Consider the following 19,746-nt stretch of genomic DNA (forward strand, 5'->3'; position numbering starts at 1 on the left):
AAAAGATGAATCCGGTAGATTACTTTTCGAATTTAAACACCCGAACGCCACACAATATTTCTTTCTCTTTACGTCCATTTTTAAATAATACTTCGATCATAGAATTATAATCATACTACAACGCACGCCAGCGTCCTGACGGGCGCGCGCGTGACACTCGACTGATATAATACCCGCCGGCGGGGCGCTTCGCTGTAGGTAATTATCGGATGTACCGCGCGGAGTGAGCCAGGCCTGGCATGGTGCTACAACATTCTGCGCAGTGCTACAACGCTCTACGTGGTGCTTGAGCCACTGCGCTGTACTCCGCGATACGTTCAGCGCTTATTTACGCCATTTTTGTCATCATGATCATTGATCAACTTAGGACTTAGAAAACAACAGCGACTTAGAAAACAATTACGCTTAATAGCGCATTCTTAAACTACTAAATCACCAAAATTTAACCGAATCAGCCATATTTCACCAGCAATTTGAATCACCGAATCATCCCTAAGTCATTTAGCTGTATAGAAGTGGCCGCTGCCTCATATTTCTTACCCAAGCAGGTACCCGGCAGAAAGAAGGTAAATGCATAATTTACTGCCTACGGCCCGACACCGGCTGTCAGCCCGGCCCTGGGGCGCGGTAAATTCTTATAATTGAAGTGTTACGACTTAACGCTAGATAAGGGTAGCGGATAGAGTTATTACCTGTATATGAGTGGCCGGTTGGTTTTGATGAAGGAGGCTAATGGTCTCACAGTGCCCGTGGACGCACAGGGTGACACATGAACCAATCACAGAGCTCTATTCAACGCTGTGCGTTCGATTTTTTGCTTTACTTAAGCAAGCATCGTTTGTAAATACGGGCGTAATTCAAGTTTTATAATAAGCTGAAAGGAATAAATAAGCTGTGGATTTGGAGAAGCGTTAATGTGCCAATTTCCATTGGCGTGACACCCGTACCTACTCACAAACATTACTATGAGGTCTCATAGTGCGCGTGGACGCACTGGGTCCCAAAACCTATTCATCCTACTAATATTTTAAATGCGAAAGTTTGGATGTCTGGATAGATGTATGATTGTTACTCTTTCACGCAAGAACTACTGAACGGATTTTGATGAAACTTTACAGTATTATTCTTTATAACCCAGAATAACATATAGGCTATAATTTATATTGATCTGTAACAAACTAAATTTCATGCGGGTGAAGCCGCGGGCAAAAGCTAGTAGACCATAATTTGAGTTGCAGAGTGACACATACGAACCAAACACAGAGATCTATTCAACGCTGTGCGTTCGACTTCGCATAGCTTTGCTGCTTCACTTAAGCAAGCATCGTCTGGGTGCCGGGTGTGATTCCTACTCTTGAACCATCACAGTGTAGGTTTTAAGGAGTAGTCTAGTGACTACGCCATAGAGACGTTATACACAATGTTATTTCGAATCACACTTTTCCGATTCATAAGCTTCTTCAGAAGATATAAAAGTATATTTTAAAGTCTTCCTTCAGTCGGTTAGATGGCCACTTAGATGCACAACGACGCAAAATAGTTGCATTCTTTACTACCAATAAACATCCAATAAATAAGCTCTATAAACGTCCCCGTTACGACTGTTAGACTGTTCATACAGACTCCTCAAAGATACGAAAGAGTGTAATAAATTTCAGTAATACGATATCACGGAGCTATAACACTAGATATTTATCACCGCGAATAAATCTAGACACGCAGTAGCGTGTCCAGCCAAGTTCATGTAACAGAACTGGCGAGCAGAACCATGTGTAATATTACAGGAACCATTTGTAGCTACTTTTGACGCCCTCATAACTCAAAAACTATTTCACATAAACGTGTCTTTGGCTCATATTTTGAGTCTTGCGAGATTCGTAATTATGTGCTCCTTTCATAAACACATCTCAAACGGTTATTTAGGTATTAACATTCAAAAATTGATATTCGTAATGAGAACTAGCCAAGTCAGACCTTAGGCTACAATAATTTAATTATTATCCTAAGTTATAAGAAGAAATGATTTTTTATGTTGTTAGAAATACATTTTAGGACTGACCATTGAACCTGGCACTCATTTATATCCACTTCTTTTGTCGTTGAAGTCAACAACCAAGGCATAATATTGAACTTGGCTCTCTTTTCACGTTTATGTTTTTGGTGGTAAATAAATACCTCCACTATCTCAATTCGTTCGAGTCTCGAATCAAACCGCTGGGGTGTATTTTCGACCGCAGACCTAACTGTAGTGCACCTAAGTACGTAATTGGTTATTTTTCTTTATTTTCAAAGTAGGTTTCCATCCGCGGAGCAATTCGTCGTCGTGGTTCAATGTTTTAAGGTGTATTTTTAATATTTTATAATTGAGAGAACAATAATGAGTTATTTGAATTTTCAGAGACTCATTTTAAAATGACTTGCGTCTTGCACTATAATTATTATATTCATGTATACAGACCGCTCACAATATTTTACCCGTGGCATGTTACCTAAAGTAAAGTAAAGTAAAAAGTATTTATTTCTAAAAGATGTCACATGTACAATTTTATTCTTGCGGTCTCTGCACTAAGGTAGAAAGCTTGTATCGCTGACATCGGTCCGTTAGGACGAACGTGTTAAAACTACTACTAATACCTTGCAATAAATGCTATTTTGCATCAATATAACTATAGTTGCCGACTCTACCACACCCTATAAAACTGTCAGTAGAGTTCAAAACCTACCCTCATCTTTTATATCGAGCACAATTTTTATTTCTCCGTCTAAACTACGATGGAACCACTCGGGAGTATTTTTACACCGCACTCGAGTAAGCGCGACACCGCATCAAGAAACGATAGAAATTCTTACATTTCAAGATAGGATTTTGTGTCTAGGTAGTTGAACTTTGGATATCGTGGCTTTAGAATCACAGACTAAAGACTTTTTATCGGAATAGTTTCGTCGGCTTCTAATTTGTAAGGAATCAGCCAGCACCAAAGCGGTATAAATGTGCGCAATTTCATACAAAAAATCTCCTACAGACGGAGCAAGGAGTCTTTAAGTAGAACGAAGCTAAAAATAGATTCATTGAGCAAAAGTCAAAATTCCTTTATTTGTATGGACTGTCAAATAATGCTTACAAATGGTCAAATATTAAAAGACTAATAAAAAAACATAAAGTTTTCTCTTATGGAGCATCATAATATTTTTTAACGAGACCAACATTGGAAACAAAGATTGTTAGAAGTACCCTAGATTTAATCCATAAAATAAATAAGTAGGTAGTGATATAACACTGAATTAGGAGAAAATTGAAACAGTAATGCATTATTAATTTAATTTTTACATACATAGGTATGTTTTTACTCCCACTAACTAAATTATTATCTTTCATCTAGGATTAATTTTATTCTGAAATAACGTGGATGAATTTATGTAGCTGAATTTTCATTAAACAATCATGTATAAACCAGAGTTAGTCTTATTTTCAGTAAAAGAAAGTTGCAAAAGCTAAAGTGCTTTTGTGCTAACGTGCTCTAATTTTCACCAAATTCGAGTAACAAAATAAAAAAGACAAAACTTTTCCTTTTTGAAAAACGGCGAGGAAATTCATTTATACATTACCAACCCAATAAGGTCGTCGGTTCATCCGCCGAGCGGGTCACCGCGATTGATTTATACCTGACAAGGTACAGAGGGCTCGCGCGTGTGTATCGACAAATACTCTCAAGCTATGTACAGGGTTGCGCCTAGTCTTTTTTTTAATAATAGTCCTATTTCACATTATTATCTGAGTCGTTTTCTCATGTCGATAAATCAAATATTGTTAGAGCATGTTCTAAAACGTTCTCAGATCTTTTATAGTACCAGATTTTGCTACTCGGAATTTCATTGACATTCATGCTCAACCAGAGAGGCTTTCTTTCCTCTAACTGCAGATACACAAAACCTCCTAATGTGTGTTATAGTGGTAGGACTTGCCTTTTTCGGGGAAAAATGCATGAAATTGCTTTATGTGGGCCCCACCAAGTCAGAAAAACATACCCACTAAAATGACCCCGGTGCTCCGTCATTCGCCATAAGTGAGAGGAAACTGTGGGATTCTGAACAAAGCCTTTACAAGACCTCTAGGACGGGGGGCAACGGGAGCAACTGGGGTCACACAGCTGTTTCCATCTGAAGGTGTTGGTGGCCTGTTCATCACCGAGAAAAGGAAACTGGAAGCGTGAACTGTCACCTCCTCTGACTCCTCCGCCAACGCCGGAGCGAGGGCGCGTTTGATCATCCTCGGTTCTGTAATATTACGTCTTCGCCGAAGGAAGCCAGTGCCCCGATTGCGCTAAATATTTTCAACTGCAATGCAACTGGACGACGACCGAACATCAGTTGTTTAAAAAAATCCGTATAGCGGTGTCGTTTTGACAGCTAGTTCAAACGTAGGTGTAACGTAAATGGTACGCAACTGCACCTTTGAGTAAAAGGTAACAGAAAGTTACTTATTTCAAACGCAACTCAAACGCATCACGAACATTTCCGTATTTGTTGCGTGTGAACTTTACCGCGATACCGAATTGCACATCGGCTGGAGTGATAATGGAGTGTGACTGGTGTCTGGACTAGAGATGAAATGCGAATGAATTCGAGACATTATAAATTAGCGCAATCGAGGCCAAGGGCCAGGAGTGACAGCCCTACACGTCAACGCGCGTGCAACGCAACGCGTCCAACGTTTGCCGACGCGTTGGCCATCGCTTATCGCGTCTGAGCCAACTCCGTGTTTTATGATCCAAATTGCCTTCCACGTTGTTGGCTGTGTTGTGGTTATCCTTCGAAGATTAACGCCAGTTAAGCTGAGGGCGTTAAATTATTGATTTTGATCCTATCAGAATTTTGTAAGTTGATCAAGCGAACAAAATTTTATTTCCGGATAATTTTGCTTTTTTAATGCTTTAAACGCAGGCTCATATTAATTTTTTCTTAAGCAGAATTGGTATTTGAGAACAAAAAAGTCTGCGTTCCTCTTATTTTAAGGTTCCACAAACAGACAATTTCCTCATCGCAAATCTTGGAAACAAAAATCTTTAATTTAGCTCCATTAATCACAATAACTCCGGTAATAGGAGCTACATCATTACATAACAAAAATATATAATCTGCAGGTATACTTAGTACGAGTACGCGAGTACCTATATCCCGGCATAATTAAATGTTTGATAACTGTACCTAGTTATCTCAATTGTTCATATTATTAAAAAAGATTAACAACGAAAAGCATTTAAAACTCATCACCCCAACTTGTCTGAAGTAATAAAAACACTACGTTTCATAGTAAGTTATAAACAACGCGAACATCGAAATGCTATTTAAAAATACTTTGCAAACTTTTTCAATATCGGACTCGAATGTCCATTGAGTCGAAAACGGGGAATATCGGACATTTTATATTCGACGTTTGTTCTTTAAAGCTTATCTGTGGGAGTTATTATTTTTGTTTTTTGATCAAACTTGGCCCGATAGAAATGCGGATGTTTTTTATTTTCTGTCCGAAAGAGGATGAATACAGGCTGCTATTTTTATACCTGATCAATAAAAAACAGAACCAATATTACATTCACAAAAAAATACGTTTCCGTACTAAATGACTGGCTGGTGACAATTTGTATGGAAAGCATATACACAAAAATAATACCCTGTATACCGTAAATTTAGCGATACACTTTGTTACGATTTTTGGGTGAAAATCATTGTCAGGCGCGGATCCACCGTTGTGGGCACTGTGGGCATACCCACAACCCTAATTTGCGTGTTTTAATTATGATCTATTGATAAGATCGATAGGCATGTATGTATGTATGTCCGGGCATGTAGTGATACAACTCTCACTTTGTTCATTTTTGGTGGCTGTGCCCACAACCTTTTTTGAGAGCTGGATCCGCGCCTGATCATTATAGTCCTTTTATACTCTACTACATGAAAATAAGACTTCGATCAATCATAATAAACCCCATCAATATAAAAAACAATCTACGAACTGTCACACCTAAGATGACTAGGTAGGTAACTGCTCATACTTAAGGTCCTCTCATGGTTCTTCTGGAACATAAAGTCGACAATAAGGTCTAGATATATTCAATACAAAACAATCAATCAAAAAAGTATACATATAAAAGTAATGTTTATTTATATCCGTTATCTGGTACCCATAGTGTAAGGGTGGGACTTATAAAATGTTCAAGGATATTTAATGTTATTTTTTAGTAATGGTAGCCTTAAAAATTACCTAAATTTTTGACTTCATATTATGAGCATTGAAAATTAATACATAAATACGAGTATGGTGATTTTTATAGCAATCCAAAAGAAAAGTAAAATTTGACTGTCACAAGTGGCAATTACACATTAAAGTAAATCTTTGCTAATAAAATATAGTAGGCGCGACAGGGGCCGCAACATGGAAACAAATTGTGCAAAATGCCTGATGGTGGAATATTAAACGAAAACAAAACACAGAATTTGGTTATAAATGAGACCTTATTCATCAGTAAATTCAGAATAAAGAGCCTACTCTGGATAATTTACAGAAATGTATTGGCTCGCAGGTCACCGGCGCGCAATGGACAGTTTAGCTAAATTTGATTTATGTCCGCAAAATCACCAATGAACTGTAAGCTGGCAAAGATTAAACACGATGTAGATGGATCGGATGAAAAAAGGTGTGTGGTTTCTGCCGTTATTTATTTAATTAAAATGCAAGTGAGCTTACAGATATTATAGATACTATAAATGAGATACGTAATAAATTACTTTCTGTTTGACCACGGATGATAAAGAGAATGCCACATTGCATTAAGCTTGCTTTTCATACCTCCTATTAGATACATAAATCCTCAAATAGAAAACAATTAAATTGATTTTAGAATCATAAACACTACTTAAAAGTTAAAGTAGGTAAAGAACAACCGCTGGCCTATCTGCGCCTTAATCTCTGTGAAAAATAATAAATCAGCTGACAACCTCGAGGCCGATGTTGTGGAATCGGCCCTGATAATGATGATGACATTTTGTTAAGCCAACTTTACTATAATTAGCTTTGTTATCAATAACTGTGTAACCTTTAGTTTATGTCAGGTGAACTCGCAGCGAGTGCCTAAAAAAATTAATAGTCTAAGGGCTCCTGCACACGACGACGCCACCGCGCCGCGCCGCCGCGCCGTCGCCGCGCCGCCGCTACACTGTTTATACGCACCGAGTAAAACCGCCGCCGCGCCGCCGCCGCGCCGCCACCGCTCCATCAAAGCATAATTTCCGCCGCGCCGCGGTAGCGGTGTTCACGCCGCGTGTAGGTATAAACAGTGCAAGGCGCGGCGGCGCCGTCAAAAAAATTTCAATAGTTGTTCTAGAAATCTTTTGTTCAGCGACATTAAATAGGTCTTCTTTTCAAGATGATGGCGTTAACACAGGTATTATTAATATAGTGTTCGGAAAACACAGCAACAGGCAACGAATTCCAGTCCCTACTTCAAAATTTTTCAAAATGGCGTTTTTAGCTTAACCAAAAAATATTTAAAAAAATAAATAAGACCATATTAATGCTTATGAAATACCCTTTATAATGATAATAATATAATGTATAACACATTATATTCAAATCATTAAAGAAGGAAAATATGTTATTACCAACGTAAACTTCAAAATGCTGGTACCTACTTTGTAGTTTATACATTTTACAAAAGGACATTTTCCTTTTAAGTGGATAATATGTCACCGTAAAATTGTGAATTCCGTCAGATTGTAATCTGACGTAGTTAAATTACAATCTAACCTTTTTTTTTTTTCGTCAGGAAATTCATGAAATTGCATACCCACTGGCCCGGGGGAACCAGTGGGTTATGTAAGGCTCTCCCAAAATTACAATCTAACCTAACCTAACCCACTGTTAGTTTACAATCTAACGCGTTATATTATGAACTGACAGAGTTCACAATTTCACGTTGACAGATATAACGTTCATTTGTGAAGATATGAACGCTTACAAAAGGACATTGTCAGAAACCGCCTAAAAAACCGCCCAAAAACATTAACCCATCATAATTATTTTCTATTTTTTTTAATACATTAAGCACCCTTTCATTCTAATGGACACTTAAGCATTGAAAAATTAAATAAATAAGTCTTTTAACGTTTATTCTATAATACTATTACAACTTCCGGACGTTTTGGTGCGTGGCATGGTCTAAAACCTATCAAGTTCCATAATTTTTGCCGATAAAATCTGTACGAGGCATTACCGTACTTTATTGCTGGGAGTCCATGTATAGTGATGTTCCTGCGGCCATCATAGACAATAAAATATCGATTTTGAAAATAAAATAAATCGATTAAACTGCTTTGAAGACTAGATTTGCGTTAAAAGCTAAAAAGATATTGACAGTTTGACACTATTACAAGAAGATATCTAAAGTGTCCAACTGGTCGAAGGTCGTAAATAAAATAAAAATAATTAGGACCATATGGCAGGCCTTTTTGGAGTCAAATTCTATTGCTTATATCTTAGACGAACTGTCCACTCGCTAACAGCTATCTTACGAACATTTCTGAGCTCTTGATGGACATCGATTCCAGTCAAATGACGATTTCATAGAGAGGTTGACATGTAAAAACGGTCTTCCCTCTGCGATGTGCACCGGCGCTGTTCAGAACCTGGTCTCGGGATAAAGCCACTAGTCTCCCGAAAGCGTCTTGAAACTTTCGAAACCCAGGACTGGCTTATGTGGCGCTGACGTGCGACAGCCCGCTGGCTGAGCCTTTCTTGCAATAGTGCAACGATTTGTGCTGCTTCTGAAGGTGTAGAATCCCAGGTAAAGTGTCAAAAGAAGCGGAGATGTTTATGAATCAACGTGTGAAAGCAAAAATCTAAAAACGCATGCTTTGATAGGGGGTAAATAGGCCGCAACTCGCGACGTATCAAACAGTTCATACATGTCTTTTTCGTTACTTCTTCACATCAGCCGGGATATCTTTTTAAATACTGGTGTGATTTAAATGAATTTGGTATCAATTTAAAGATAAAAGTTTAATCTTTAAAATGGTGCCACTTTTTTTGTTCCTAACAAATTCGTTAGTACACAAGTTCGCGTGGAAACAACTTCATGTAAGTGATTCCATAGTTTTGCTCGCGAGTGTATTAAATAAAAAAAACTACATTTGGAATATTGCACTGATGGGATAGAAAAATAAACAAGCAAAACCTTATTCGTTAGCAAACCTCAAATTTATTTAAATGTTAGCAGCAATGTTTCTTGCATGGTTATGTTGGCAGGTTTGACTCTTACAGTACCTAGTGCAAGCGAAAACCGACACTAAGGTGACGAACCTTTTCATTCCGCGACTGTACAATAGCAGTAGCTACCAGTATTATCATAAAGTCCATGACCTATTTCGTATGTTGACGAAAAATTACGAAAACGCAAAGCCTTAATCTGGCTCAAACAAAGCAAGGCCGCCCATCAGAACGCGGCCATACAACAAATGGCGGGCCATTACCGAAATTATCGCACAAATACACCTAAATCCACAAATAAGTTTCACTGTCTAACATTTGGAACAATCGCCGTGCAATACTTGCAGTCCACTGAAGGACAAGACACATTGTCCAGCATCAGCTATCAGCTGTATCAGCTCTACTATCTTTGCTATGCTTAAACATTCTGTGCTATATCTAACACAGATTGGATTTTTAGAACGCTTTTCTATTACGTACAAAAGAGTGTTGCATTCAACTTTATCTAAGCGAAATCAATGTTATAGTGTCTACATACAGGCACCGAAAAAGCGTTTCAGTGACCTAATGATTGGGCCGACATGACATTGATAATGGGACAATTTATGGACAGTCATCTGGAACCCCTTGAAAAAGGTTTATAAATAGGGAACGAAACGACAGCCAATTTCCACCAAGTGACAATTAGCGTGCTGGGTAAAATCTCCCCACCCAATGATGGACTGGCATTTTTAGCCATAATGGTATGAAATTATAATCTTTTTCAGTACGTTGTCTTCACTTAATAAAATGAAAACATTCTGTAAAAAACTAGCCAAGTCTCGATGGAGCTGCTTGTTTATCTCTAAAAAGTAATGAAATCTAGACAAAGTTGTGCCAAGTCTATGGTTCCTTACTGCGATTTCTTTATTATTATAGTTAACGTTGTGTGACTTGGCTTAGTTTTTTACAGAATGTTTTTGGTGGGATTTCACTTCTTTTTGTAGAACGTGGCAAAATTATTTAACGTCGTCGTTTATCAACATTTTTTTACGATATTAAACACAAATAAACTCGACGACCTTTAAAATGGACAACGAATCAGATTGTTTTTATAACATAACCTAAGGGAACCTTACAGTATAATAAACGAAATCAACGAAATCCAAATTACACAACATTCAACTTAATCGACGACTTTCTCTAGAAAGGAAAAAAATCTGGACACCGCTTGCTAGTGCTAGCGCCATCTAGCGGTGAGCGATACAGGCGAATACCACGCTGCCGGAGTAGTATTGATTATGAATGTGGTTACTCCAGATCTTCGATTTTCCTAGTTTTTATAGTTTTCCCTTTATGTGGCCATTAAACCCTAACTCTGTACCAAATTTCAGCCCTCTGAGTTAATGGGAAGTACTAGTTCTATTTTGATGATCATCAGTGAGTGAGTGAGTGAGTGAGTGTCGTAAATGTGAAACTTTGCTTTCGCTTAATGGATTTAAAGTATGTGATTATAGCTTACTAGATGACGAAAATTTCTGCGTTCTGGTCTTATCCAGAGATTCTCAAATAGGGGCCTAAAAATGCGGCGAAATGGTTCCAGTAAAGGATGGTACGGCAGTGTTTGCTTCGCGCTCGACTTGGCGGGGGCACTGCCGTGCCCCCAGATGGAGAAAAATTTAAGCGACACATCCAACTCCCATTAATTTGTTTGTTCTCACTATCTTGCATTAGAAAATCGGCTCGCACAATAAGACATTAAGAAATATAAAAATTTATTATAGTTTACAAGCTTGATTTAACAAAAGAATGTCCATAAAAACTATCTCTATCTAACTATCGTTAATATCACGTTAGCGGTGGGAAAACCCACTCGTGCTCGTCAAATAAGCAAGTCAAATACAAGAATACATACTTATATGTAAAAAATATGGTGCATAAAGTAGATATATTTGAAGACAACATGATCACTGATCAGGATTTAATCACTAAGTTTACATTAAAAACTTAATTCTGAAACATAATACTTAACAAAACATTTCAGCTCTTCGAAAGTCCAAAAACTAAGGAAGGTTTTTTATATCAATTTCTAACAAATCAAAATAGAAAATAGCTAATCGGCATGAATCGATTAGATTCCTCCAATCAGCTAATAGCAACCCTTTGGAAAAACCCTTCCTCTATCACCTAGTCGCGGCGCTCCCACAAATTAGATTAGCAACGCGCAAAAAATGGCTTCTTTTCACGCAAATATCGTAAAATCGACACTAATGTTGACTAAAAAACGTAAACAGATCAAAAACAAATGCCTCACGATATTCAGTTGCTCTGACAACCGACGCAAACTCTAGTGTTCCGAACTAAACTTCACTTTTTCTTCACACACTAATCACAGACTTTAGCACCAGCCAGTTTTTTAACACCAACAATAATAAAAAAAGATTTTCTTCTTGTTTTTCGCTAAAATTCTCAGGTATGATGAAGCCGGCAGCCTCAGCACTAACTGAATTATCAATTGGGGCCAGACAGCTGATTAAACATAGAACCGAAACAGTTCTAAATTCAGCTCACGGAAGGAAAAGAACCTTAAACGCTAGAGAGGAAAGTGGAAAGTGCTAAAGGTGTTCTGAAGGAGGACCCTGTCGCAGTAAGCGGGGTAGGTTGGCACGCATGCGTGGGGTGTTACAATGGGGTTTCGAAATTTGAAAGCTGCTATTTGAATCTGGTATTTCAGCTCAATGAAATAGAATTGGAAATTGTGTGGTTGATGTTGGAGCGCATGCGTGGTATGTCGCAAGTAGTAGACTAGTAAATATTTGAAATATTTTGTTTGAGGATTTACAAACAGTAACCAAGGAAATATGAAGCACTTGTGTACATGTTATACTTGACGATTTGTTTAGCGTTTAGTGACAATACTCTATTTCACGTGTTTTAGTAAGGTGCCACTGCTAATACCGAGAACCTTGGATGGTTAGAAGAACAATATGTTGCCTACGTAAATATCGAAAGACGTATTACATTATTTTAAGGTATTACGACCAATTGAAATAAGAGTCATTGTCAATAGCTAGCTACTAATGAAAACACATATTCACTCATAATGTAAATAATTTAATGTTTGTACGCTAAAGTGAATCATCTAGTATATCGAGTATCTTAAAAAGTATTTAAGTTGGTTTTAAAAGAACATCTTTAAACATTTTTGAAGCTCTACAAGAAATCGCTAATGACAAAACACAGTCTTCATTAAATACATGAGCAAATCACACCTATACAAGGTAAACATGCCTTTTCAAGATCAACCAAGTATGTCTCTAACTTAATACATGCCTTCGGTTTTATCTAGTGGTTTTGTGCCTTGAACTTGAATCGGTAGAACCGTTTGCAACATTGAAAAAATCAGAATTACATTGTTATTTTCATATTTATTAATAAGAAAGCCACGGCTCCCAATCCTCCAATTTGTTATGGATTCTTCTAAATCTTAATGAGTAATATTATCGTATTTATTACTTACTGATTAAAGATGATTTAGATTCGAACGAAGTCCACTGCTTGAGTGATAGGCACTAAAGCTAAGTTAATCAGTTTTCGGAGAAGATCCAAATCGACTAACTGGATAGTCATACAAAAGTAGCGTGCCAAATATAACAACAAGTAAGTTAGAAGATAAAAGGTAAAATAAAGTAATAACTTGAAAAAAATTACCTGAGAAGAATTAATTACTCAAACAACTTAAACAAGTAATGTTAAAAAAGCGACATTATAGAAAAACGAGCCAAGATTCCGGTTTTTAGGATCTAAGTACCTATTCTATCAATGCGACAACACTGGTCGATATCCAAGGCCTGCGATGATGTAACGTTGACATCACGCGTCCATTTGAATTCGCAGGTGACCTCCGCTGTCAGCCAGATCCGATAGCCGCGTTTTATCTGATAACATTCATGTAAACATGTATTTGCATTTACATTGATGATCTTATGCAGAAAATTAATACCTACCTACTTACCTACTGTACGAAACTACTACGAACTTAGACAAGCGACAAGTAAGTGTACGTTTATCGTTCCAAAATAAAAACAATCGCTATGTTGGAAGGAAAATTAAATGTTTATGTGGCCAGTATTCTAAAACTATTCTCATCGGAACTCCTAATCATTTCTTTTTTTATTTTAAGTCCTGCTGGGAAATGATGCTCTTGTGTTTTTTTTCTAGAATTATTTTACTAGAATATATTTAATGCAAATGTCGCAGGACGCAGTAAAACATATCTATTTTTATCTTTACGATCCCTGCGCCAATAAACTTCTTATTGCACCTGTTTATCTACATACACGGGCAAACAGGATTTGCAATGCTAATATTAGTAGAAGTTACTTGCAAATACCTCCGAGAAGTATTCTAAGCTAAGTAAGAATATTATTATATAATTAACAATTTTTCCTTTAATATTAAAAACAGATTTGTTAGTAACAGCATACTCCAGCAAATCCTTTTAATGTCCACAATTCTACATAACCACATTAGTGCAAAATATTTGTTGATCAATATGATCATGATGACCTAATATTATTATGTTTAGCTTCCTTTGAATTTATTTTCGTATCATCATCAAATTCTTGTAATAAATATCTCTAAAACTAGCTTATTTGAGATAGCATTTATCCAAGCAATAGCCAATTAGCTCTTAAATCAAGGTTGTACGCGTTTTTGCAATGAGATTGCGAGTGTTTTGAAACGCCGGTCATCGAAAGTGTTCTCAGACGACTCAAGAGTCTCTCGAGTCCTCAACTTGACAGGATAGGGTTATCGATTGAATCTGATGAATCCGATTATTATAATACAGACAGCTCGTGAGTACCATCATCTGTCTATAGAATATCTGGGGGCACGGCAGTGCCCCCACCAAGTCATCCTTTTCTCGAAGCAATTCAGGCCATTTTCGACCGCCTGTAACTTCGTTGTGGATAAAACTAGAAGGCTGAATTTTCATTAACTATGCAGGCATTGTTTAGACACGGTATATTTAAAATTTCATTCAATTTGAACCAGTAGTTTAAGAATTATAACGGGTCAAAGTTACTTAATTTTGTCACTCACTGACTCACTGACTCACTGACTGACTCACCGATCATCAAAATTCTAAGGCACTTCTATCAGACCTAGAAGCTTCAAATTTGGAATATAAGTAGTGTTTGGTGTATGAATCAAGGAAAAACTAAAATATTTGGGGGCACGGTAGTGCAACCGCCAAGTCGAGTAAAATTTTTCAATTTCGGTCCAGTTTTCTAGATACATAACTGCTGTCTACAAAATACAAAAAGAAATGAGATCCCATCAAAAACAATACTTGTCAAAAAAACCAAGTCTCGCAACTCAGTTGTTCTACGGTAAAAAGTTGTGAGATCCATGTAATACCAAGTCCAGGCCAGGAAATCTTTAACGTTTTACATAAATATATTGACTTGGCCATCGCATGAAAACACGAGTAAATTAAATTATTTAGTGCGATGGCCAAGTCAATAATTTATGTAAAACGTTAAAGATTTCCTGGCCTGGACTTGGTATTACATGGATCTCACAACTTTTTACCGTAGAACAACTGAGTTGCGAGACTTGGTTTTTTTGACAAGTATTGTTTTTGATGGGATAACATTGATACACAGAAATAAGAATGAAAAAAAGATTCTCAGGATTGTTGTACTTTACTATGAAACACTGAAGCACTTAATTTATTCTGTGACGGAAGTAAGTTGTGCCTTAATCCTACAAGATCCGCGAATCTAGACACAATAGATAATCAATTGTTATGACATTAATTAATGCCGTCTGGGACTCAAGCGCCTAAGGCCCTTTAGGCCCAAAGCCTCTTTTGTAACATGAGCCAGAGACTCAAAATTGATATTTTTTGATACAAGTAAACCTTTTTCTGCGTAGTGATGGGAATTGCGAACCCTATATCTCGCGGCCTTGAATGTAGAGATGCAGTCATAGACATTAGCTAACCTTTACGATTAATCTACTATAATAATGCAGACAGCGGTCAAAGGTGTGAAATTAACATTATAATATCCTGTTGCTAATGATCTTCCATTCTTTTCATGTTACTTCAAAACAATTTCAATTTCAAAGTCAATCAAATGATTGACCGATTGATTTCGCTATGTTGCGCACTTGATTAAAGAGCTATTAATTTAAGCCTGCAGTCTAGTAATTTTACCCATAATCGTGGTTTTTAATCATTCTTTCAACTTATCTCCATTCTTTACGTTCGCGTTACTATCAAGATGGTGCTAATTATTTTCCCTCTGCCGTGGGTAAGAATACTCAATCTTAAAGTCTAATTGAACATTAACTCCCATAAAATTACAATAATAATTCAAAGTCATGCGTCAATGAACTTCAGGCCTCCCACGTAATTCGATATGTTTTATTAATAATCGCTGGATTTGCGATAATGTGTCACCTCTATTGCTAAGGCATTATAGTTGTTTTTAAATCGATTATAAAAATCAAAGTTATTAGCATAATATGGAGGTGGGATAACGCCGGCGCATAGATCATAGATGAGTTTATTGATTGAGGTAATTTCGCAGAAGTCTGTAAAGGATTCAGTAATGGATTGGAATAAGAAAACTTCAAAACAAAATCGTGAAAGAAACAAATTATGCGCATAAATTAAGTAAATTAAAGATAGGCTTTATTTGTAGCTTCTATAAGTAGTACCTATAAAAAATTAGAGACAAGCATGACAGAAATTGCAAAGACGAATTTTAACGAAACCTAAGTTAAATATTAATTTTCCTTTTGATAAGGAATGTTTAGATCAAAACTGGAAGTTATGTGGCATTGAACTTTGGCGGCAAGGTGATTTTCGCTACAAAATCAAAAACAAAACAATACCTAAACGTAGTTGAATTCAACTGGGTAAATTGCGATTATTTCATTAGCTTGGGTTATTTTGCCTACCTACCATACTAAATTTATTGAATTTATCCATTGCACAGATATATCCAGCTAAATCCATAGAGTTCCATCTGATCACAGCTCTATGAGCGCCGGCGTCACGTGTAGGCGCCATCTTGCAATGGCGGCCAGGGTCGCCTGATCGCCTGTCGTTCGTAATTGCAGCATGGTGCACATCCGATGGGTTGCACAATCAATATGTAATTATTGCTTACACCATTATTTACTGTACTTATTAGCACATAAGTTGCACTACTTCTGTACAAACACAATGCTAAATCAATTGACTGTTTTGTTATGGCTTTCCTTCACGTTGATGTTCCTTATTCTGATGACGCTTGACTTACGTTAGGGTCTTTACTCAATCCCCCGGGCCAGTGGGTAAGCAATTTCATGCATTTCCTGACGAAAAAAAAAGGGTCTTTACTCAAACCCCGGTAATCAGACAGAATGCACGTTTAATAATATTTCTATCTAAATCAATGCAACGAGTGTTCTATTACAGATAACTGAACTATTAAACATTTGTATGATAGGCACATGCAAGATCCAACTAATTCATATTGGCGATTTCATTCTACAACGTAACAAAACACCGCCAGTCGACAGACCGGCTGCGGCCCTTCCAAACAAAAATAAAACACAACCTGCCGCGAACCAGCACCCCACACTCGTGCGCACCGGCCCGTGACGTCAGACAAAGCGCAGGAAGTCAGGTGCACGGGCGCTTGTTTAACGGCCCAATGGCGCAGGATGCTTTGATAACAAATATTATATGCATCGCGTTGGGGAACAAAAGCTTTCTGTCTAAAAGCTAAAGCGAATATTTAGTTTATGCAGTCCAGTCGCCCCGCGGCTTTCTTCCTGTTACTAAAGATATTCATGAAATGGTTAATTCCGCGACTGGGCAAAGCTGTAATGTAATGCCAGTTAGGTACAGTGATGACTGAACTGATGGAAGAAGCTAAATGCAAGGAATGTAACAAGCCGAAGACAGGGTAAAATGGGGCGATTTATGATCCAGCTATGGAGGGTTATAGATACGATGGATGATGTTCTAATGTAAGTCATCTGTCTGTACGTAGCTAAAGAAATAATGAGTTACATTTACAAGACGGTTAGTTTTACATCAAAGAATATTGATAAGTTCTCGCGACGGCACGCCAGGTCATGTGAATATTTATGGGAAATTCAATGGTACAGTAATCATTCATTAAAGACTATCGCGCCTTCCTCAGGCAGTTCATGCACTACATTTAATTCCCGGGAAAAAGACCAATTAATACACCCTGAAGCATTCTTAAAACTTTAAGATAAATAATTATGAATGTTCCATTGATAGTGTGCGACGTGCGTATTCTGAGAATACACTCATAATTTCAATGGTAACGTAACGAACCAATTTTGCAATAAAACCTTTTTGGGAATTTTAAGTGAAGTTTACGGTAACCTCAGTCATTTCATTAAATGGTTATGTTCAGTAGCACCAATTGTAAGTCCCTTAGCGGCTGTCAAATGAAGTGAGCGGTTGTAACAGCAGCAGAACATTGTAATGAGCTCCAGTGACAGCGCGTGAGGTGAATATTCTAAGATAGGAATCTGAGGCGAGCGTGCCCTTTGTGTTGGTTCTCATTCATATGCTTACTTTGTACACTCGGTCGCAAATAAACTAAAAAATCTTAGATATAAATAAAATCTTTACACTACCAATTTACTAAGTTCATTATCATTGTATTTACACGTCTCCCTTTTTCAAAATGCCTGAGAAAAACTCATTTACCGCGAGCTATCTTTCAAATTGTGTTAAGCATTTGACATGGTTCGTGAAAAAGACCGATGTGAAGCACAAGGTATTTATCATCCGTCAGCTTGTTCAAAGCTCTTAAAATCAAACTGGAAATACACAAGAACTTTTCCACCGTTTTTTTCATCTAAGGCTTTTTCTTAGCTTGCATATTTTCCACCTTGACTGTACATAAGTCGTGCATGCGAAACGAATTGTAGCAAGAGCTCTAAGACCGCGAGAACAATCCGACCATTCCCAGCAGAAGGTTTGTGACTTTTTACTAGCACTCATTACAGTGTTATTTAACCGGCTAATCGTTGACAATCACGATCCCAAGTTTTAGAACAAGGTCTCGTGATAGAGACGTTGGGTTAATGAGATGATAACGACCGAAACATTCAGAATGAGCAATAAACTTGTGTAATTGAGCACATTCACATTCTCATATTTATATACACATTATATCACTTTTGAAGGTGTGAAAGCTCTATGCCGAAATCTGATATTATGTATTAATTAAGCAATGCAGAAACATCCATCGATTTTGGAACTTTATACGAGTACCAGGCACAGAAATATAAGACAAACTTACACAGTAGAAATGTATTCCAAAAAGAGCAAAAAGAGTACATAAACGTGTGTGGGTAAACTCTTTAGACACTTTGAATATGGAGACAAAATACACCATCAACTGAATCAATATGGTGATCCCTACGGTACTTTTTTATCCACGAGCAAACTTGACTACTTGTGTTTTTATTGGCGGTCAAGCTGCAGATCCTGGCTACACAGGAGTTGCAGCGGTGGGAACGCTAGATGGGGATAGTTCCGAAGCATAGCAAGTAATGGATACTCACTGGCATGGTCGTCGTGCAGCAGATTGTGGTAGCGGTGCTGCTTCTCGTTCGCGTCGAGCCTCATCATCACGCCGGGTCACAACACCATCGCGAACTGCCTGCAACAAAGGAACAAGCTTATCAACATCAGTTCATCGCAAAAGGTATCATCCACGCTTATTCTTTGGCTTAGTCCTAGAGGTACTGTTGACAGGTCCAATAAAAAACTCATAAAAGTCATTTATTTTGCAAATAGGCTTTTAAAAAGCACTTTTACACGTCCCAATGCGTCTTTCCATTCTATACAAAGCCAGAACGCAAGGGTGTGAAACTAATCGAGTATAGTTTGGATGTGACTTTTTTTACTAAGCTCCTCCAAACTATACACGACCAGTACGCATACGCTACTAGGGCATGCAATTCGGATATCCGGATATCCATATTATTCGGATATTCGCCAAATTTATTATTCGAATAGCATCTATATGATTATTCGGTTTTTTCGAACAATACGAATACACCTTTCCTATTAAAAACTTGTAAAAATATCTGACCTCAAACTACTTAAGCAAAGTTAATTATGTAAAATAAAAGAAGAAAACGTGTTTATGTGTGCGTTTACCTGGCCTGCACAACCCCTGACATAAATCCTATTGAGCATGCCAAGCATATGCTTCAGAGAAGAGCTCTTAGGAATTTCCCTGAAGATATGGTGCATGAAAACCAGCTTTTCTTGCATCTTAGCAGGACTTGGGACAGTATCCCACAACAGGATATTGACACCCTTGTTTTGAGTATGCAGAACCGCTGCAGATGTGTCAGGAGAGTTTTTTTTTTAATTTTACTTTGGGAGAAATACAAAGAGCGCTTTGAAGATGAAAGAGCACAGAAGACGTTTAAGGAACAGTTAA

The 19,746-nt window shown here is 37.5% G+C and overlaps 1 protein-coding gene across 8 annotated transcripts in view; it reads right to left on the bottom strand.

The window, feature by feature from the left end:
* Window positions 1-18,949, bottom strand: part of LOC114353943 (echinoderm microtubule-associated protein-like 2) — a 64,497-nt gene extending 45,548 nt beyond the window's left edge. For all 8 annotated transcript variants that reach the window (XR_003655966.1, XR_003655968.1, XR_003655963.1 and 5 more), the window contains exon 1: window positions 18,857-18,949. Coding sequence is in view for 4 of the 8 variants with exons in the window: in XM_028306160.1 (XP_028161961.1) it covers window positions 18,857-18,923 (67 nt within the window). In the remaining 4 variants the exon portion in view is untranslated. The remainder of the gene's footprint in view (window positions 1-18,856) is intronic.
* Between the last annotated feature and the right edge of the window lie 797 nt (window positions 18,950-19,746).

The sequence above is a fragment of the Ostrinia furnacalis genome, unplaced genomic scaffold, assembly GCF_004193835.3.
Source record: "Ostrinia furnacalis isolate ACB-3 unplaced genomic scaffold, ASM419383v2 OfSCF0185, whole genome shotgun sequence".
Lineage (NCBI taxonomy): Eukaryota > Metazoa > Arthropoda > Insecta > Lepidoptera > Crambidae > Ostrinia > Ostrinia furnacalis.